Below are 20,048 nucleotides of genomic sequence, written 5' to 3'. Positions count from 1 at the left end.
CTAAATGTAAGGCCAGACACTATAAAACTCTTGGAGGAAAACATAGGCAGAACACTCTATGACATAAATCACAGTAAGATCCTTTTTGACCCACCTCCTAGAGAAATGGAAATTAAAAACAAAAATAAACAAATGGGACCTAATGAAACTTAAAAGCTTTTGCAAAGCAAAGGAAACCATAAACAAGACGAAAAGACAACCCTCAGAATGGGAGAAAGTATTTGCAAACGAAGCAACTGACAAAGAATTAATCTCCAAAATATACAAGCAGCTCATGCAGCTCACTATCAAAAAAACAAACAACCCAACCCAAAAATGGGCAGAAGACCTAAATAGACATTTCTCCAAAGAAGATATACAGATTGCCAACAAACACATGAAAGGTGCTCAACATCACTAATCACTTGAGAAATACACATCAAAACTACAGTGAGGTATCACCTCACACTGGTCAGAATGGCCAGCATCAAAAAAATCTACAAACAATGAATGCTGGAGAGGGTGTGGAGAAAAGGGAACCCTCCTGCACTGTTGGTGGGAATGTAAAGTGATACAGCCACTATGGAGAAGAGTATGGAGGTTCCTTAAAAAACTAAAAATAGAACTACCATATGACCCAGCAATCCCACTACTGGGCATATACCTTGAGAAAACCGTAATTCAAAAAGAGTCATGTACCACAATGTTCATTGCAGCACTATTTACAATAGCCAGCACATGGAAGTAACCTAAGTGTCCATCGACAGATGAATGGATAAAGAAGATGCGGCACATATATACAGTGGAATGTTACTCAGCCATAAAAAGAAACGAAATTGAGTTATTTGTAGTAAAGTGGATGGACCTAGAGTCTGTCATACACAGTGAAGTCAGTCAGAAAAAGAAAAACAAATACTCTGTGCTAACACACATATATGGAATCTTTAAAAAAAAAAAAAAAAAAAGGTTCTGAAGAACCTAGGGGCAGGACAGGAACAAAGACGCAGACATAGAGAATGGACTTGAGGACACGGGGAGGGGGGAGGGGAAGCTGGGACGAAGTGAGAGAGTGGCATGGACATATATACACTACCAAACGTAAAATAGCTAGCTAGTGGGAAGCAGCCGCATAGCACAGGGAGATCAGCTCGGTGCTTTGTGTCCACCTAGAGGGGTGGGATAGGGAAGGTGGGAGGGAGACGCAAGAGGGAGGGGATATGGGGACATATGTATATGTATAGCTGATTCACTTTGTTATACAGCAGAAACTAACACACCACTGTAAAGCAATTATACTCCAATAAAGATGTTAAAAAAAAAAAAAGGTGAGTCCTTAATTAACAGCTTAGCGAGCCAAAGGGCAGATGAAGGTGAGGCTGGGAATTACCTCGTCCGTTCTCAGGCTCCAGTGTTTCCCTGCTGTCCTGTGTCCGCCCAGGGTCCCCCGAGGCAGGCTTGGGGGCCGCCACGCCCACTGGGGGGAAAGGGCCAGTCACGGGGGGCGGCACAGGCTGGCGGGGGCGGTAAGGCACGCCTGGCGGGCACCCCCGCGAGGAGAGCTGCTGCATGGCGAGCATCTCTGGGCTGTCCAGCATGGAGTCCCCGCCCTGCATTCCCCGCAGGGCCTGGGTCGGTGCTCCAAAGAGAGAACCTTGCGTTGGTGCTGGAGGGGGCTGGAACCGATGTCCGCCAGGTTTACAGGGTGGTCGCATGTACCCCGAAGAAGGAACTCCGTGAGGTAGGAAGCCTGATTGTTCTGGCCACTGGTTTGGGGGGAGGGGTGCTCTCATCACTCGGGAATCTATCATGTGACCCAGAGTGCGAGGCTGGTGAGAGGGTCCTGGCCCCATGGGGGGCTTCTCATCTGGCCCCAAGGGTCCTGGATTTGTAGCACCGTGATTCCCATTCCAGACTGCGGAGTGTACTCGACTCAGGTACTTGTAGGATCGGTACATGTGGCTGGGAGGGATTTCTGAACTCTCGGGAAAGGCTGGGGGTCGGGCCGGAGCCCCACCGTGCCTGGGAGGGATAAAGCCTGGCTGGAAATGAGCTGGGGGATACATAGTCCCCTCCTGGCTGGGGCCGCTCATCTGCCCGAGCAGCGAGGGTCCAGGGCGCGATCCCATGTCAGCAAGGGGCACTAGCCCCCCGCACACCGGCTTCTCGTCGGGGGGGCCTCGGTGGTGGTGAATTCCGGCTGGAGGCTGGCAACAAAAAAAGAGAAGGTGTGCTTAGCACACGGTAATGGGAAATTACGAGTCCAACGTAACCTGGGGAGAGACTGTATTTCCGAGGCGCACCTCGTCACCTATGCATGCTGAGCGGTTTGCTCACCTGCACCGCTAAAGGCTGGGGCTGCTGTCCAGGCCCGCCAGGGTGCGGCTCTGGGGCTCCAGAGGAGACACGGCTGGTGGCAGGATCCGACCCTCGGAGAGGACAAAGCGTTCCCTGTCCTGCCGGCCTCTGGAGGGCACGGAGCAAAGGCAAGAAGAAGAAGAGAAGAGGCACACCCTTCACATCCGGAAGACGAACGTCCTGCTGGAGGACGAGGCCGCCACCTGCTCCAAGCGCACACTCGCCACAGGAGGGCCCAGAGCAGGGGCTTCCCGTCCTTGTCTCTGCCCAGAGCCGCCTCCGCCCGTGTTCTCCCCAGCTGCTCCCCTCGTGAAGGGTTCACTTACACACTGCATGTACCTCTGTGCCTTTGACTTAAAAGGGGTTAATGCCCGTGTTGAGAATGTGTGATTCAAATGATTTCGAAAAAGAAGGATTTAAAATAAAGGAAGGATAGAGGAAGGGCAGATGGGGAGAAGAGAGCATCCATAAGCAGGAACACCATTTTGGAAGAGGATCTGATTGAGAAGGCTTCACGCCCCGCCCCCCAGCCCCCAACCAGGGGAAACCACAACAGGACAAAGCTGCTCCTCACCAGCTGGCTTGAGAGGGGTGCCTGGCCGGGTCCACCGTAATGCAGGGGTCCAGGGAGGCTGCGGCTGTTCGGGGTGCCCACCTCGCCAGGGGGCTGCACGGAGCCGCTGCTCTCACCGGCCCCAGAGGATGCAGCGCGGCGCCCAGGGGGCAGCGACTTCCCTCCGTTCTCCGCGGGCTGCTGCTTCCGGCCGGGCGCCTCCGAGTCCCGGGAGCGGGTGCACACGTGGCTGCGTGCAGCCCGACCACGCCTCTTCTCCCGCTTCTCCTCCTCTCTGACCCAGAATTCTTCGTCCGTGTCCCCATCCTCACCAGGAAAATGCTTCAGCATCGCGCGGTGGAAGCACCTCTCCAGGTTGTCCGACATCTTGGTGTACTCTGCGGGGGACCGAGGCCTGAGCCCCGCTGGGCAGGCCCCCAGACCTCCGCCCACAAAACATGCAACGAGGCAGCCCCGGGCTCAACTGCGCGACTGCCTGGGCTGCAGCGCTTCCTACGTTGTAGGGCTACGGACACGAGACCAGGACAAGAAACCAGGACACGGTTTCTGGCCTCCAGCCCGTGTGGCTGGGACAGTGAGCCCAGCACCCCAAACTAGTAAAAATTGAATTCTTTAATGCCAAACTGCAGAAACATTAAGTACAATCACTGAATCTGTCTAGTAAAAAAAAGAAGGCATTGTGAGCTCAAGTTTCAGCACCTGGAGCGACACGGGCTGTGTCATCAGAGGTCTGCTCTGTGACGCAATGGTGGCGGACGGTGGAGGCCGAGGACAACCAGACCCAGGCGGGCCTGGAGGAAGACGAGGACCTGGGCCATCGGCCACCGCTGCCCCTCTGGTCGTGTGGGACGGGACAGGGCCCGCACGCCCATCCCACAGCGTTAACACACGTTCTCTTTATGGTCCCCAAGAAAGGTGTGAATCTCTAGAAGGTGTGTTTCTAAAAGAGGAGGCGTGTTACTCTTGGTCCTACTGGTGCACCAAGTGTGAATCCACAGCAACCCCCTCTTCTACTTACCACTACTTTCCCCATTATATTTTCGACAATTCCTGAACATAGTCTTCATGTCATTCACAAACTCCTCCTTGGTACAGTATAAACCTCCATTCAGTTTCTTCTCCATGCTTGAAATATCCATGGGGACCTACAACAGGACACGTTAATTATCACATGCTGGAGAACACAGCATCCCGCAGTTCCTGCGAGGCAGAGGAATCACACCATTAGGAGCTGCTCAAAAGCCTGGGATGTACCCAGCAACCCTGACCCTTGAGGGGTAGCAGATGAACTTACACACAACAACACAGATCACTAAAGATGCACACACCACAGTCGCGTACAGCTGGCAAGGCCACCTCTACCTTAATAATCTGGTAATAGTTAGGGGCATACGATTCATCCACTGGTTCCAAAAAGGGCCAGGAATCCTTGTGAGCCTTCACCACGTCCAGAACTGAGGGCCAAAGAGGAGAGCTGGGTTAACACACTGACGTGGGAACACGCTTAACCAGAACGCGGGAGCTGAGCGTGGGAACTGACCTTTGTACATGGCAGTGAAATCATCATCCAGCTCAAAGCTGTAAATCAGAAAATAAGAAATTAACGGTAACTGAGACCACCTTCTCTCCTCAGTGCTCTTGACCCAACCTGACACACAGCTCACTTGCACCCAGATTTGGAATAGTCCCAATAAATCTTTGTTAAGGTAAGTCTGTAACACTGAGAACGCTCCAGAAAATACGATGAGGATGAGGGTCAGCATACTTTAGCCAAAGAGGACTATCATCTTTTTCATCTACAAAATGATGGTTGGAACTCATTTATGATTCTGTAATATTCGTGATTTAATAGCACACTCTTTCCCAGGTTTTACTCTACTCTAGTTAAGTACTTCTGTGATCTAAAGAATAATAGCCCAACAAGTCAGACAGCAGCGGAAGGAGCTCACGAGCACTGGCCACGACCCACCACAGAGGGCTGTTCTAAGGACACGACGAGGCAGGCTTGGGGCCACTCAACACTCACGGGTCTCTCGTCCTCTTCTCTTCCCGCGGCGGGGAGTGAGGGTCCAAGTGGGACAGCTCGGGCGGGAGCGCCTTCCCCTGAGCCAGCAGCCAGGCCCTCTCTTCCCTGAGCTTCCTCCTCTTGGCGCGATCTGCATGAACACAAAGCACAGGTGTGTCAGGGGCTCCGGAGGGGCAGACGTCTGTTCTGAGAGAAGGAAACAGATCACCAAACGTGACTTCTGCTCCCTCTGAGTCCTCTCTTTGCTAATTCACATGGTGCTAGAGATGCAATGCTTTATGGACCCATTTCCTCTTAGTCCTACCAAGTTCAGGTTGGGGGGTGAGGGAGGAAGGCGGGCCCTGGATGGGGACGGGGAAGAGCAAGAGAGACGGAAAGCAGAATTACAGGGACAGGGAAAAGTAGAGCACTGACTGAGGATCACCCTCTCTGACAACCCGAAGCCCTTCCTAACTTTCCCGCAAGAAGACAACATCCCCTTTTTAGGACAGACCTCAATCCAAACACACCCAGGACGGTACAAGCCCATCGCAGCTCTCGCACCAGCTGTCCTTGCTCGGCGGCCACCCCACCCATGGCAGCTGGCGCACCCTCGCCAGTGCAGGAGGAGGTCTCCTGCGAGCGAGGGAAGAAGCCAGCTGGACGGGCCAGGAGCAGGAAGAGGGAGGGCGTTTTCTGGCTCCCAGCTGCGGCCACAAGAAACATACTTGACACTGCACTGCTGGCCTGCCCGACCCCCGTGCCAGCAGGGCGGAAGAGAGGCAAGGAATGCAGAACACCATCAGAAGGCAAGGCCCAACGACGGAGAGAGAGGCCCGGGAAGGTGCCCGGTGGGAGCACGACACAGCCCTAAACCTGCAGACAGTGTGCGCCCACCAAGCTCCCTCTGTTCCTACTTCGTGCTCATTTATAAGTAAACTTTTAAGTGTAAAAGAATCTGTATCTGCTTTAATTAATCAGAGGCACTTTGCTATAAACGACTTTCAAAATTGTTTTTTAACAAAGAGAATGATTTCAAGCTTAAAGAAGAGTAGAACTAAATTAACGAATATCCACATACCAAACTGTCAAACTTTAACATTAGGACTCTGATTCTTTGCATCGTAAGAACCACCCTTTCGAGAGAGGCACTTTCCCGAGCACGGGTGAGCCCTCCAGGGTCCACGGCAGCAGGAACCTGCCAGGTGCACTGTGGAGCCTTTAAAGGCTCACAGGTACTCCTTCACAAGTGATGCGAGCTACCTCACTCTCACATCGAGGGGTAAAGTTTTAGCATTTTTTCTAACCTGATACATATGACGTGGCATTCTGATGTTTCTGTTTGCCTTTTCCTGATTGGAATGACACAACCTATTTTCATGTTTATTATCCTCTTCTGTGAATACCCTGCTTATATACTTTGCCTTTTTTTCCCTGCGGGTTGTTGGATTACTAAATGATTTGGAGAAGTGCTTTTAAATAATGTGGATAAGAAGTCTTTGTTAAAACTATCTTCTTCCATACCTGATTTGTCTTTTCACTTTGTTTAAGGTGTTTTAGTCATTTGTAAATTTTAAACAATTAATGTCATCAAATATATCAATCTCCTTCCCTTGTAGTTTGTGCTTTTGTTACTTAAATTCTTTCTGTCCCAGCATCTTAAAGACCCTCACCTATGTTTTCTTCAAAAAGCTTTTGGCCTTTAGTCCATCAGGCGGCAATGGTGCTGGCAGCGCCTGGTGAGGAACCAGGTCTGTTCCTGGCTGTTCACTGCCAGGTCTCACCACCCATCTCCACGCCAGTAATACTCTCCCACATTCACGGCAGCTTTTATTCTGTTATCTGGTAGAATGAGTGTCCCAAACATATCTTTTTAAAATTATCTTGGCTATACTTGGCCCTCTGCTCTTCTGTACGAATTTCAGGAACATAAAATGATTTATTTAATATTTAACATCAAATACTGAGTCAAGGTCAAACTTACCCACTTGTTCAGTAATTTTAAGTTGGTTTGTTCAAATCAAATCCAAAAAGGTCCAGGCAGTGCATTTGGTTGGTATGTCTCTTAAATTTAGTGGAATGTGTGACAGTGTCCTCTCCAATTCATCTGGTGGAGAAATTGGGTCATTTTGCCTTGGTAGAATTTCCCACGTTCCGGATTTAGCAAGTGGCATTCTCATCACAGTGTTAATGTGCCCTGTGGTAGTTCTATTGAGGGCCTTTGACCAGACAAACGGGTGTGTTTCTTGGCAATGTTATTACATAGGTGATGCTTGTACTTCCTTTTTCATCACCTCAGCAGACACAATATATGGTTACCTTTTCTTCTGTGGTGTTAAATTCCATTAGTGTTTACCTGATCCTTCCATTATAAAGTTCCTATACCTAAAGATCAAACACAGTTCCAAGATAGAAATAAACTGTAGAGAAAATTATTTGTGTGATTGTTTTCTCAATAATTCCAAGGTATATACCTAGTACTACGTGTAAATATACACGAGACAGAAGTTAATTCAACACATGTAATTGGATGCTTTAGGGCCGAGCAAAAACTACAGCACGTAGGGCAGGTCGCAAACTACTTTTGTTAAACACACCACACCACACCCACACCCACACCCACACACACCCACACCCACACCCACACCCACACCCACACACACAGTTTTATGGAAACACAGCCCTGCCTGGCCTCCAGGGCCCTTTATAGGAAGTTAGCTGAGCCCTACTGCAGGGCATTAGGGCTCAGCAGTCTCCTGGAAGCTTGGCTGAGGAAAGCTTTGTCTAGATCCACTGTTTCATTACTTGTTACTCTAATTCTAGTATTTCTGCTACATTTATTGACCGAATTCTTCTTTTCTCATCAATTATTTTCATATTCAAAATCAAACATAAAGAGGAAACAAAATGCTTCATCCTTCGATTTTTACCAGTTACTGTTTAAAACTTTTATTCCATTCATTTAAACTAAACAGACAGACCAACATAACCCAGTTCTCTCACTTCCCCACCAACACTCTGCCTCCTGTGACCAACAATCTGTTCTCTCTAATGAGCTTTTTTCTTTAGAGATTCCACATATAAAAGGGCTCATACTGTGCTTGTCTTTCTCTGACTTATTTCACTTAGCATAATGCCCTCTAGGCCCACTCATGTTGTGGCAGATGGCAGGATTTCATGCTTTTTTTTTAATGGCTAAACATTACTCCATTGTGTGTGCACCAACTCTTCTTTATCCATCTAGTGATGGGCACTTAGGTGGCTTCCCTATCTTGACTATTATACATCTTGCTATGAACATGGGTGTACATGTATCTTTTATTATAATTAGTTTTTGTTTTCTTCAGATAAATACCCAGAAATGGAATTCCTGGATCATATGGTAGTTCTATTTTTCGTTTTTTGCGAAATCTCCATAGTGGCTGCACCAACTTACATTCCCACCAACAGTGCACGAGGTTTTGCTCTAATCCACATCCTCACCAACACTGGTTATCTCTTGTCTTTTTGATATTAGCCATTCTGACAGGTATGATGTGGTATCTCATTGTGGTTTTGATTTGACATTGAGCATCTTTTCTATGTCTTCTCGGGAAAAATGCCTATTCGGGTCCTCCTTTTTTTAAAAGATAAATTTGTTTCTTTGTTTGTTTATTTATTGGCTGCGTTGGGTCTTCGTTGCTGCACACGGGCTTTCTCTAGTTGCAGTGAGCAGGGGCTACTCTTCGTTGCGGTGCACGGGCTTCTCATTGCCATGGTTCCTCTTGTTGCAGAGCACGGGCTCTAGGCACATGGGCTTCAGTAGTTGTGGCTCGTGGGCTCTAGAGCACAGGCTCAATAGTTGTGGCGCACGGGCTTACTTGCTCCGCGGCATGTGGGATCTTCCCGGACCGGGGATCAAACTCGTGTCCCCTGCATTGGCAGGTGGACTCGTAACCACTGCGCCACAAGGGAAGTCCCAAGGTCCTCCATTTTTTAATCAGATTGTTTGGGGTTTGGTGGGGTTTTTTTTGGTTTTTTGGGGTTTTTTTGCTATTGACTTGTATAAGTTCTTTACCTGTTTTGGGTATTAAGACTTTATTAGGTATATGATTTGCAAATATCTTCCCCCATTCAGTAGGTTGTCTTTTCATTTTGTGTACGGTTTCCTTTGCTGTGCAGAAGCTATTTCATTCGCTGTAGGCCCACTTGTTTATTTCTGCTTTTGTGGCTTTTGCCTTTGTAGTAAGATCCCAAAAACCATCACCAAGACAGATGTCAAGGAGCTTACGGCCTATGTTTTCTTCCAGGAGTTCTATGGTTTCAGGTGTTACATGCAAGTCTGTATGTCATTTTGAGTTAATTTTTGTGAAGGGGTGAAGCAGTGGTCCAGTTTTTCATTTTTTTTTTGGTTGCACCAGGTCTTAGTTGCAGCCAGTGGGCTCCTTAGTTGTGGCATATGAACTCTTAGTTGCAGCATGCATGTTGGATCTTGAGTTCCCTGACCAGGGATCGATCCTGTGTTCCCTGTGTTGGAAGGCAGATTCTTAACCACTGCACCACCAGGGAAGCCCCAGTGGTCCAGTTTTTCCAAAACCATTTATTGAAGAGACTGTCATTTCTGCATTGTATATTCCTGGACTGGTCCTAGACTTTTGTTTGTAGGAAGGTTTTCTTGATGACTAATTCAATCTCCTTACTAGTAATTCGTCTGTTATGGTTTTCTATTTCATCATGATTCAGTCTTGGTAAGTTGTAAGTTTCTAGGAATTTATCCATTTCTTCTAGGTTGTCCCGTTTGTTGGCATGTTAACTGTTCTCAGTAGTTTCTTATGATCCTTTGTATCTCTCTGGCACCAGTTGTAATATCTAGTGTTCACTTCTGATTTTATTTATTGGAGTCCTCTTTTTTCTTGTGAGTCTAGCTAAAGGTCAGTTTTGTTCATCTTTTCAAAGAATCACCTCTTGGTTTCATTGATCTTTTCTAATTCTTTTTAGTTTCCGTTTCATTTATTTTTGCTATGATCTTTATTTCCTTCCTTCTAACTGTGGGCTTTTTATGTTCTTCTTTAACTGGTTCCTTGAGGTGTAAAGTTGGTTTGTGTATTTGAGACTTTACTTTTTTCTTGAGGTAGGCATTTATCAAAACTTTCTTCTTAGAACTGCTTTTGCTACATCCCATAATTTTTGGTATCTTACATTTTCATTTTTGTCTCAAGGTATTTTGATTCTCTTTGGGATATTCTTTTACCCATTGGTTGTTCAGGAGCACATTGTTTAATCTTCCCATGTTTGTGAATTTTCCAGTTTTCTTCGTGTTATTAATTTCTAGTTTCATACCAGTGTGAATGGAAAATATTATTTCGATCCTATTAAATTTATTAAGATTTTTTGGTGGCCTAACGTTTCATCTATCTTGGAAAACGTTCCATGTGCACTTGAAAAGAATGTGTATTCTGTTGCTTCAAGATGGAATGTTCTGCAAATATCTGTTAAGTCCATGTCTATCTGGTCTAACATATAATTTAAGGTTTGTGTTTCCTTATTGATTTTCTGTCTAGATAATCTGTCCATTGATGTCAGTGGGGTATTAAAGTCCCCCACTATTATTGTTTTGCTGTCTATCTCTCCCTACAAGTCTGTTAATATTTGCTTTATATATTTACATACTCCTCTGTTGGGTGTATAAATATTGACAAATGTTATATTTTCTTGTAGACTGACCCCTTTTTCATTATGTAAAGCCCCTCTCTATCTCTTACTACAGTCTTCATTTTGAAGTTTATTCTGTCTTATATATGGCCAGCTACTCCAGATTTTCTTGTGGTTTCCATTTGCATGGGTATCTTTTTCTATCCCTTCACTTTAGTCTGTGTGTGTCCTTACATCTAAAGTGAGTTTCTTGTAGGCAGCATATAGATGGGTCTTGTTTTTTCTTTATCCATTCAGCCACTCTGTGTCTTTTGATAGGAGAATTTAGTCCATTTACATTTAAAGTAACTATCGGTAGGTATGTACTTATTGCCATTCTGCTAACTGCTTTCTGGCTGCTTTTGTAGTTTGTTTCTTTCTTCTCTTGCTCCCTTCCTTTGTGGTTTGATAACTTTTTTTAGTGATATGCTTATATTCATTTCTTTTTTTTTTTTTAAATAAATGGAGAGGTATCTTTATTTATTTATTTTTGGCTGTGTTGGGTCTTCGTTTCTGTGCGAGGGCTTTCTCTAGTTGTGGCAAGCGGGGGTCACTCTTCATCGCGGTGTGCGGGCCTCTCACTATTGTGGCCTCTCTTGTTGCGGAGCACAGGCTCCAGACGCGCAGGCTCAGTAGCTGTGGCTCGCGGGCCTAGTTGCTCCGTGGCATGTGGGATCCTCCCAGACCAGGGCTCGAACCCGTGTCCCCTGCATTAGCAGGAAGATTCTCAACCACTGCGCCACCAGGGAAGCCCCTCATCTCTCTTTATCGTGTATTTACTGTAGGTTTTTGCGTTGTGGTTACCATGAGGCTTACATATAATAACTTACATCTACAACAGTCTACTTTAAGTTGTAACAATTTAAATTCAACCCCATTCTAAGCTCATCATTTTTACTCCCCACTCTCATGTTTTATACTTTTGATGTCATGTTTCACATCTTTTTATCTTGTTTATCCTTTAATTATTATAATCATAGTTACTGTTACTACTTTTGTCTTTTAACCTTCATACTAGCTTTATAGTCAATTAACCCACCACCTTTAGTACGTATTTACTTTTCCAGTGAGATTTATCCTTTCATATGTGTCCCTTTTACTAATAAGTGCCCTTTCTTTTTAATTTAACAAAGTTCTTTCAACATTTCATACAAGTGGTGATGAACACCTACACTTTTGCTTAAATGCAAAGCTCTTAATGTCTCTAATCTGAACGATGTCTTTACCAGGGAGAGAATTCTTGGCTATAAGTTTTTCCTTCAGCACTTTGACTATATCATGCCTGCAAAGTTTTGCTGAAAAATCTGCTCACGTTCTTATGGGGAGAGGGTGGGGTTTCCTTTGTGTGTGACAAGTTGTTTTTCTCTCCTTGTCTTTAACTTTGGACAACTGAGCTATATAATGTGCCTTGGTCTGGGTTTTCAACCATCGGGTCTCCGCCTGAACCCCTCATTTTGGTTATTGTATTCTTCAGCGCTGAGACTTCTCTTTGGCACTTTTAAATATTTTCCTTCTCTGTTGAAGTTCTCACTGTGTTCATGCATTCTTTCCCCCAGTTTGGTGAGCATCTTTATGACCATTACTTTAACTCTTTATCAAGTAAATTACTTCTGTCTCATTAAGGCTTTTTTCTGAGGTTTTCATCTGTTCTTTCATTTGGAACATATTCCTCTGTTTCTTCGTTTTGCTGGACTCTGTGTTAATCTCTGTGCAGAAGAGGAAACAACTGCCTCTCCCAGTCTTGAAGGCGGGGCCTCATGTAGGAGATGAACCTTTTTGTCCAGCTCTTCCCAGCTCCTGGTCGTCTCTCAAACCCCTGTGCTTGTCCCGACAGCCTGATGTATTTTAGTGGCTCGCAGTAGTTGAGGGTGTGCCAAGACCTGCCAGTGTCCCAAAGGGGAGGGTCTCAGCACCCAGATTCAGACTGACTGGACACTTTCCTCTAAAGTTCACAAACATACAGGGCTGTGAGCAACTGCAAGCCTGAGTCCCACTGGCCACCAGAGTCAGGGACCTGCAGTGACCCCTGAGTGGCAGTCACAGACAAGTGTATAAACTCTCTTCTGGGGGCCCAACTTGGGGAGAGTGGGAGACGGCAGGCACCCACAGCCTCCAACCTATGAGAGCAGCTCTGCACACCCAACCTAAGCCTGCCCCTCAGGCTGAAGCTCCAGGACAAGCAGGGTGGCCTCCATCACATGACAGCATGGAGTGTGCCAGCCTGTCCCAAACCGGCCCTCCGCTCGCCACAGTCCCGTGGGACCCAGGAATACAAGCCCCTCTGGCCACCAGAGCCAGGCGTTCAAGGGGTGAACCATGGGTGTCAGATGCATGTAAAGCCTCCCTCCAAGAAACTTGGGCTCTGGAGGGTCCGCCCTCTGACGTCTCTGGAAAGGATTCGGGGGCCCCTAGATGCAGGCTTAAGTACAAACCTACCCCTCAGGCTGCAGCCATGGCGATCAGCTAATACGTCTCCACCGGAAAGACCGAGCTCCTGGTCTACAGTCTTTTGCTGTGCCCTGGGGAGGAGCTGGTTAAGAACTCTTTCTCTGCTCGTTCCAGTCCTGGGAGCCCCACGAGCAGGAGCCCCACTGGGCACCAGAGCTAGGCGACCCAGAGGTGCCCCCTGGCAGCAGTCGCAAAACTCGGGGCCCCAGACACTCTGCCCCTCCCCTGGTTTCACTGCCCCAGGACGGGAGTCAGCCTGGGCTCCTTCTGAGCGACAGGGATTCTCGCTGCTCTTGGGACATGCTCTCTTTTTAAAGACTACTCACATTGATATCTGTAATGACAACAAATCCAGCTCCCTGGCTTAATTAGTATTAGTTACAGTAATGTCCTGGATATTTTCTTGGAGTTTCAAATACATCCCCTAAATTGTGTGTGTGTGTGTGTACATTATGGTCCATTGTAGAGAAGAAACCCCCATAAAACAGTACAGTACAGCAGAAGCAATATAGAGGGAATCTTTGTTTTCTTCCTGACTTTAAAAGGGAATCCCGGGCTTCCCTGGTGGCGTAGTGGTTAAGAATCCACCTGCCAATGCAGGGGACACGGGTTCAAGCCCTGGTCCGGGAAGATCCCACATGCCGCGGAGCAACTAAGCCCATGCGACACAACTACTGAGCCTGCGTTCTAGAGCCCGTGAGCCACAACTACTGAGCCCATGCGCCACAACTACTGAGCCTGCGTTCTAGAGCCCGCGAGCCACAACTACTGGGCCCGCATGCCACAACTACTGAAGCCAGCGCGCCTAGAGCCCGTGCTCCGCAACAAGAGAACCCACTGCAATGAGAAGCCCGCACACCCAACGAACAATAGCTCCCCACTCAATGCAACTAAAGAAAGCCCGTGTGCAGCAACGAAGACCCAATGCAACCAAAATAAATTAATAAATTTATTTTAAAAAGGGAATTCCCATAAAAAATGAAATTGGGTTATTTGTAGAGACGTGGATGGACCTAGAGACCTGTCATACAGAGTGAAATAAGTCAGAAAGAGAAAAATATCTTATATTAACGCATTATATGTGGAACCTAGAAAAATGGTACAGATGAACCGGTTTGCAGGGCAGAAATAGAGACACAGATGTAGAGAACAAACATATGGACACCAAGCGGGGAAAGCGGAGCGGGGTGGGGGTGGGATGAATTGGGAGATTGGGATTGACATATATACACTAATATGTATAAAATAGATAACTAATAAGAACCTGCTGTATAAAATAAATAAAATTCAAAAAAAAAAAAAGGGAATCCTTCTGATGTTTCCCTATTAAGTAGAATGTTCGCTTACATTTAAGAAAATAGATATTGGTTAAGGAAGTTCCCTTCTAATTTCTCAGAGGAAACCAGAAAAGAAGGAACACAGGAACCACCAGAAGCTGAAAGAGGCACAGGAGGGTATGACCCCAGAGCCTCACCAACACCCAGATTTCAGACTTCCAGCCTCTAGAGCTGTGAGACACTTACCTTCTGCTGTTTTAAACCACCTAGTTGTGGTAACTTGTTACGGAAGCCCTAGGAAACTAACACAAAATCCAATCCCATTTCCCCCTGAACCCTACTGCTGCTCCTGAGAAGTCTGCTATCTCTGTTACAGAACACCCTCTTTTCCCAACTGGAAATGGGCCATGTGTTCCATGATTCGGTCCCTTGGGTCTGTATTCTATCCAGTTTATATCTCATCTCTCAACCATTCATATCTAATATTTCCTCTGCCCCATCACTTGATCCTTCCATTTTCAACAGTGGACAGACACACCCTGGAGCTCCAGACTGTGACCCGTGAGTCAATTATCAAGCAGTTTCCCCACTCTCTGCCCGCTTTATATTCCGCCACAGGGAGCACTAGAGGGGACGGGAGACGGCGGGGAGTGGGGGGGATGGATTTCTTCCCCCCTGGGCGTTCTTCAACAGCCCGCCAGCTTGTCCCTCCTTGGGAAGACATCCATCACTGGGAAGGCACAGCTGGCAGTCCCAGAACCAGGCTGGCGCCTGCCCTGAGACTAAGTTCCAGCTTGTGAGCCCCTCCTCACCTGCGGGTCTGATGACCCCAACCCTTCTCTTTATTCCCCTGCCTCAGACCCTTTCAGCTTTTGTATTTCTCTAACTTGCATTAAAACAAAGACCCACGTGAAATTCTCCACTGAAGCATCTCTGTGACCGCACACTGAACGATGGACCAGAGGCGACCTCTCCTACCACATCCATCCTCTTTATCTCCGTGATGCGTTCTGCACAAGCCCCATGCAGCTCTTCCAGTGTGATTCCCTCCTCAGGTCTAACTAAGCTTTAGAGCCGAGTTATCAAGTTATTATTCCCATTACCATATTTACATTTCTAGAAGTTCTTTCAATATTTGTTTCCTTTGAATCTGCCTGTGCTTTCCTCAAGGTTATTTCTTCCTGATGTTTCCAATTTCCTCTTTTTTATACCTGATAATGCTAAATACGTTTCTGTTTTGTCTGCTGCACCTACCAACCACTCACAGCGGTACTTCTTCATGTCTGTTCCTCTTCAGCACGGGTTTATCCATGCTCATCCTTCCCGGGGCAGAGATTCCCTAGACGGACCACTCCACACCCACAATTCGATCTGACAGTCTGTTTCACTAACTTACTGCTGTTTTTAATCCCCCTAAAAGCAGCTTCTGATAATTTTCCTTACTTGGTTAAGATTTCGAAAATGTTCTTAAAAAGGGTATTTACACAATATCAGACAAAGTATTATATCGAATAACAAACAGAATCTCCACGTAATTGAGGCAAGACGAATTTTTAGGTTTCGCATCAACCGCACTGAGAACAAGGAAGTCTCAATGTCCACTTCCACATGGGCTCGTTTCACTTAGCATGAGTATTTGTCAGAATCCAGTCTTGTAACATCCTTTTTATACAAAGACAATCCTAATAAATAGCAGTATATTTATTTGGCCTTTTCCTTTTCTTTTTGCTTTTTAAAAATTTTAGTGAGAAATATAAAAATGTACCTTTTTAACCATTTTAAGTGTGTGATTCAGTAGCATTAGATACATTCACAGTGTTGTACAACCATTACCGTTATCTACCTCCAAAACAAAACAAAACGAAACCAAACTTGCAGATACAGAGAACACAAAGAAGGGGGGCCGGGGTGGGCGAAATGGGAGACGGTGTCAAGAGGTGCAAACTACCAGTGACAAAACAAGTCAGTCCCGGGGATGTGATGTACACTGTGGTGACCACAGGCCATAATACTGTACTGTGTATGTGAAAGCTACTCTCATTACAAGAAATCAAATTCTTAACTTATTGTGGTGATCATTTTGCAATGTACATAAATGTCGAATTGTGTTTACTCCTGAAAATAAGGGAATGGTGTATGCCAATCATACTTCAACTTAGAAAAAAGTCAAATGACAATGGTACCTAATAAGAACTCCATTGAAAATTACAGAACTCTATTGAAAAATATAAAGAAATAAAAGCATAGTTACTATTTTGAGGAATTTAAATCTAGCACTGGATATAAATTATGCAAAATCTCAACGTATGATATACCACCAAATGTGGCACAGGCTACATTAGCAGATTAAACGCACTAAGCGTTCTAGAATGAAGAAACGATCAAGGTCAGAATAGGGTTAGCCTATTAAGAATCAGAAGGCAGGACTTCCCTGGTGGCGCAGTGGTTAAGAATCCTCCTGCTAATGCAGGGGACACAGGTTCGAGCCCTGGTCCAGGAAGATCCCACATGCCTTGGAGCAACTAAGCCCGTGCGCCACAACTTCTGAGCCCACGTGCCACAACTACTGAAGCCCACGCACCCAGAGCCCGTGCTCCGCAACAAGAGAAGCCACCGCAATGAGAAGCCCGCGCACCGCAACGAAGAGTAGGCCCTGCTCGCCACAACTAGAGAAAGCCCGCGCGCAGCAACGAAGACCCAATGTAGCCATAAATAAATAAATAAATAAATAAATTATAAAAATAAATAAAAAATAAAAAGTTCAATACATTTACTTAAAATACTGGCCTGTATTTAACAAAGCCAAAATGCTCTGCTATCCGGTGATTTATCAAGTTCAGCTTATAAACACCACTGCATCTAACATATCTGATTTAAGTACAAAGGTTAGAAACCCCGCACGCCCGCGCACGCCGGGGCAGACCGAGGCTTTTCTTAAGCACATCTCCTCTGTGTGTAAGATTATTTCTGTGAGAGTCACCTTTTTTCAATTCCACACGGGACCGTGGCGGAGCCGAGAGTGAAGGCAGGGATGGAAGGACCCCAGCACGGCAAGGGCGAGGGCACTGCGGGGCTGGCCCAGGGCCAACCCGACGGCAGGGCTCCCAGGACACCCCCACCCCCACCAGACAGCCCTCCTGCCAGAGCCCCGGGCAGAGCCCCTCCTACCTTCCACGGCCTTGACCCTTTCCTCCAGCTCCCGTTTCCTCTCCTCCTTCAGCAGCTGCTCCTGCTCCTTCTTCTGCACCGCCAGGAGGATCTGGCGCTCCTCCTCCTCCTCCCTGCGTTTCTGTTTTTCTATCCTGCTGAGCACAGGGGTCTCCTGCGAGGGGCCAAGAAGTTCAGTCAACACACAATAAAGCAAGACCACGTCTCTGAGTAAAGATTCCACGTTTTCTATTCAACACATAGTGTTAGACAGCTGGGTGACTTACACCCTAACTACAAGTTCATCTTCTCATCTGTGCGATCAATGAACGCATGTAGACACACACTCACATTAAGACACAGTGGGGATGAGAACAGGTAAAGGCTTGGGCCCGATGACTGACCTAATTTGTAGTCTTTGGGAGATGATCTGGAGAGCAGACCGGAGCAGAGAGGAGACACCACTCTTAGCTTTAATCGTGGATAAAAGTGGTATCTTAAAAAGCACCTTCACCTAAATAGCTAAGAGAAGGATGAGCTAGCACAATTTCAGTAACGTGCACGCCTTCGAAACGCCTCACTTCCGTACTTTTCTTTACTCATCAAACAGTAATAAAATGGAGGCTTCGGTGGGAAGGGCCACCGTTTTGCCTTAAGATACAGAAAAGAGACGAAGGTGACGGCACAGAAATGCACTGCGTCCCTCAGACTGGTGAGCTTTCCCCTTGTTTTTCAACCCAAACAGCATTAATATATCATGATTTCAGGTGGTTAGTGCGAATGCGATTGCCTAAGAAATTTAAGGAAAGAAAAGGAAAACAGGACCATTACCATCATAATTTCTGAAAGTTTTACTCTGGATATTTCCAATATAGCTAGTTCTGAGCCATTCTGTAGTCCAGAACACTCAAACTAGGACTGAAATCGTTATTTTCAATTTCTTCCCTTGACTTCTGTGCTGATGTGTAAGGTAGAACTTTTTCTTTTTTAAAATTGTTATTGAAGAGGTAATAATTGTTGCCTGCAACAGAGAACACCTGTAAGTTGCACAGACACAGAAAAATGAATCAGGTGTCTACAAAGGGAAAATGCCAGTTACCCTTACAGAAAAGATAATGCTGATTATCCCACGTTAGGTAAAACTAAATCAGGAATACGACTTTTTCTTAACAGATCTTTTCAGTAGGAAGAAGACCTAATAAGAATCTTCTATGCCAGATAGCTGTACTCTGTGGAAATTACACAAGTGGTCTTAATGTGCGGGAAAAAAAAGATGACAGCCGACTGCCATCTATACAAAGTCATAATTAAACACTGAAACCACTCTCGTTGAAATTTTCTACTATTTTTTTTATGGTCCTTAAAACTTGTTTCGATTGTCATTTGACTCATAATTAGGAAAGCGGTCTTGCCTAGATAGCAGACCTTCTGAAAGTCAAAGGTTTTACTGTTCAAATTCTGAGCCTGACTTTAAAAAAGGTGGCTACTTGACAAGGTAAAAATATGAACTGAGTAAGAGAAGAGAGATGAAAATGAAAAAAATGTTAACCATTATTACTGCACACATGACACTGTAGTCAGCCGCCCAAATAGAATTAAACAAAGTTCTCTAAAATCTTTCTCCTATAACCAGAGTAGGCAGTGTACACGAGCTAGATGTCCTTTGTGACACTGGGCTGCCGCTGGCACGGCACACGGACGAGCCTCCTAAGGCTGGGGAAGCACCTTCCCTCGCACTGCCCCCAGCTCCACAGGTCCCTAATTATTCCAACTTTTGGGCAACATCTTTACCTAGTTGAGAAGTTATAGTGGAGCTACTGTTAACAAAGCAAAGCAAACCAGAACAACGCGCCTTTACTCTTTTCAGCTGTACAGTGACTCCAAGCAGACGCCCCTAAGATGTCAACTGATAGGGTGGCAGAAAGGCAGTGGATAGAAGAACACAAGCCTCGCCAAACGAATTATTTCATTCAAAGAAAAGTGCACTGCTTTCTACACATCAGACCCAATGAAAAAGCAGAGAAAAACTAGCACATAGAGTAACCACCAGTTATTTACTGCACACAATGATGACCGCAGTGTGTGTGTCCTGCCCCTGCCTAACAAAGGACGACAAGAGAAATGCTCTCCCTTCAGCCAGAACAAAGACATACTAGAGAGGATCAGCATCCTAGGGAGGACTGAGGACACGCAGCCCAAGGACTGGTCACCCAAGAGTCACCTGGTCAACAAACAAGAGTGGCACTGCACGCGTGAAGACAACGGAAGGAGGGGAAAAGGGAAAAATAGGTAATTACGTACATTCTAAGAATACCTACACAATTTTTTCAACAAATACAACGACGTACTATTCTTAATATGGGAAGATGTCTTACAAAAAGCAGTTAACAGTAGCCCCCACCAAAAAAATGAAACATGAATACAAAATTCACAGAAGTAGATAAAACACATCCATGATCATAAGGAAAAACAAAACAGCCTTTTCACTTACAAAACTGTAAAAGATGAAAAAAGTGACACGTCTGCAAAGACATGGTAACATGGACGCCCTCAATGAGCTGGGGACACAGATCTTCTGGAGGACAAGATGGAC

The 20,048-nt window shown here is 46.0% G+C and overlaps 1 protein-coding gene across 2 annotated transcripts in view; it reads right to left on the bottom strand.

Annotated features, from left to right (window-relative positions):
* LOC133101371 (chromatin remodeling regulator CECR2) overlaps window positions 1-20,048 on the bottom strand; it is a 151,095-nt gene that overhangs the window by 11,625 nt on the left and 119,422 nt on the right. For both annotated transcript variants that reach the window (XM_061206099.1, XM_061206100.1), the window contains exons 8-15: window positions 17,477-17,630; window positions 4,935-5,064; window positions 4,449-4,486; window positions 4,271-4,362; window positions 3,927-4,053; window positions 2,909-3,285; window positions 2,314-2,442; window positions 1,367-2,183 (exon numbers count right to left, since the gene is read on the bottom strand). In XM_061206099.1, the coding sequence (XP_061062082.1) occupies window positions 1,367-2,183; window positions 2,314-2,442; window positions 2,909-3,285; window positions 3,927-4,053; window positions 4,271-4,362; window positions 4,449-4,486; window positions 4,935-5,064; window positions 17,477-17,630 (1,864 nt within the window). The remainder of the gene's footprint in view (window positions 1-1,366; window positions 2,184-2,313; window positions 2,443-2,908; window positions 3,286-3,926; window positions 4,054-4,270; window positions 4,363-4,448; window positions 4,487-4,934; window positions 5,065-17,476; window positions 17,631-20,048) is intronic.

Source organism: Eubalaena glacialis, chromosome 11 (assembly GCF_028564815.1).
Source record: "Eubalaena glacialis isolate mEubGla1 chromosome 11, mEubGla1.1.hap2.+ XY, whole genome shotgun sequence".
In the NCBI taxonomy this organism is placed as follows: Eukaryota; Metazoa; Chordata; class Mammalia; order Artiodactyla; family Balaenidae; genus Eubalaena; species Eubalaena glacialis.
Note: the sequence above shows the minus strand (reverse complement) of the source record. Positions and strands in the feature narration are given on the sequence as shown.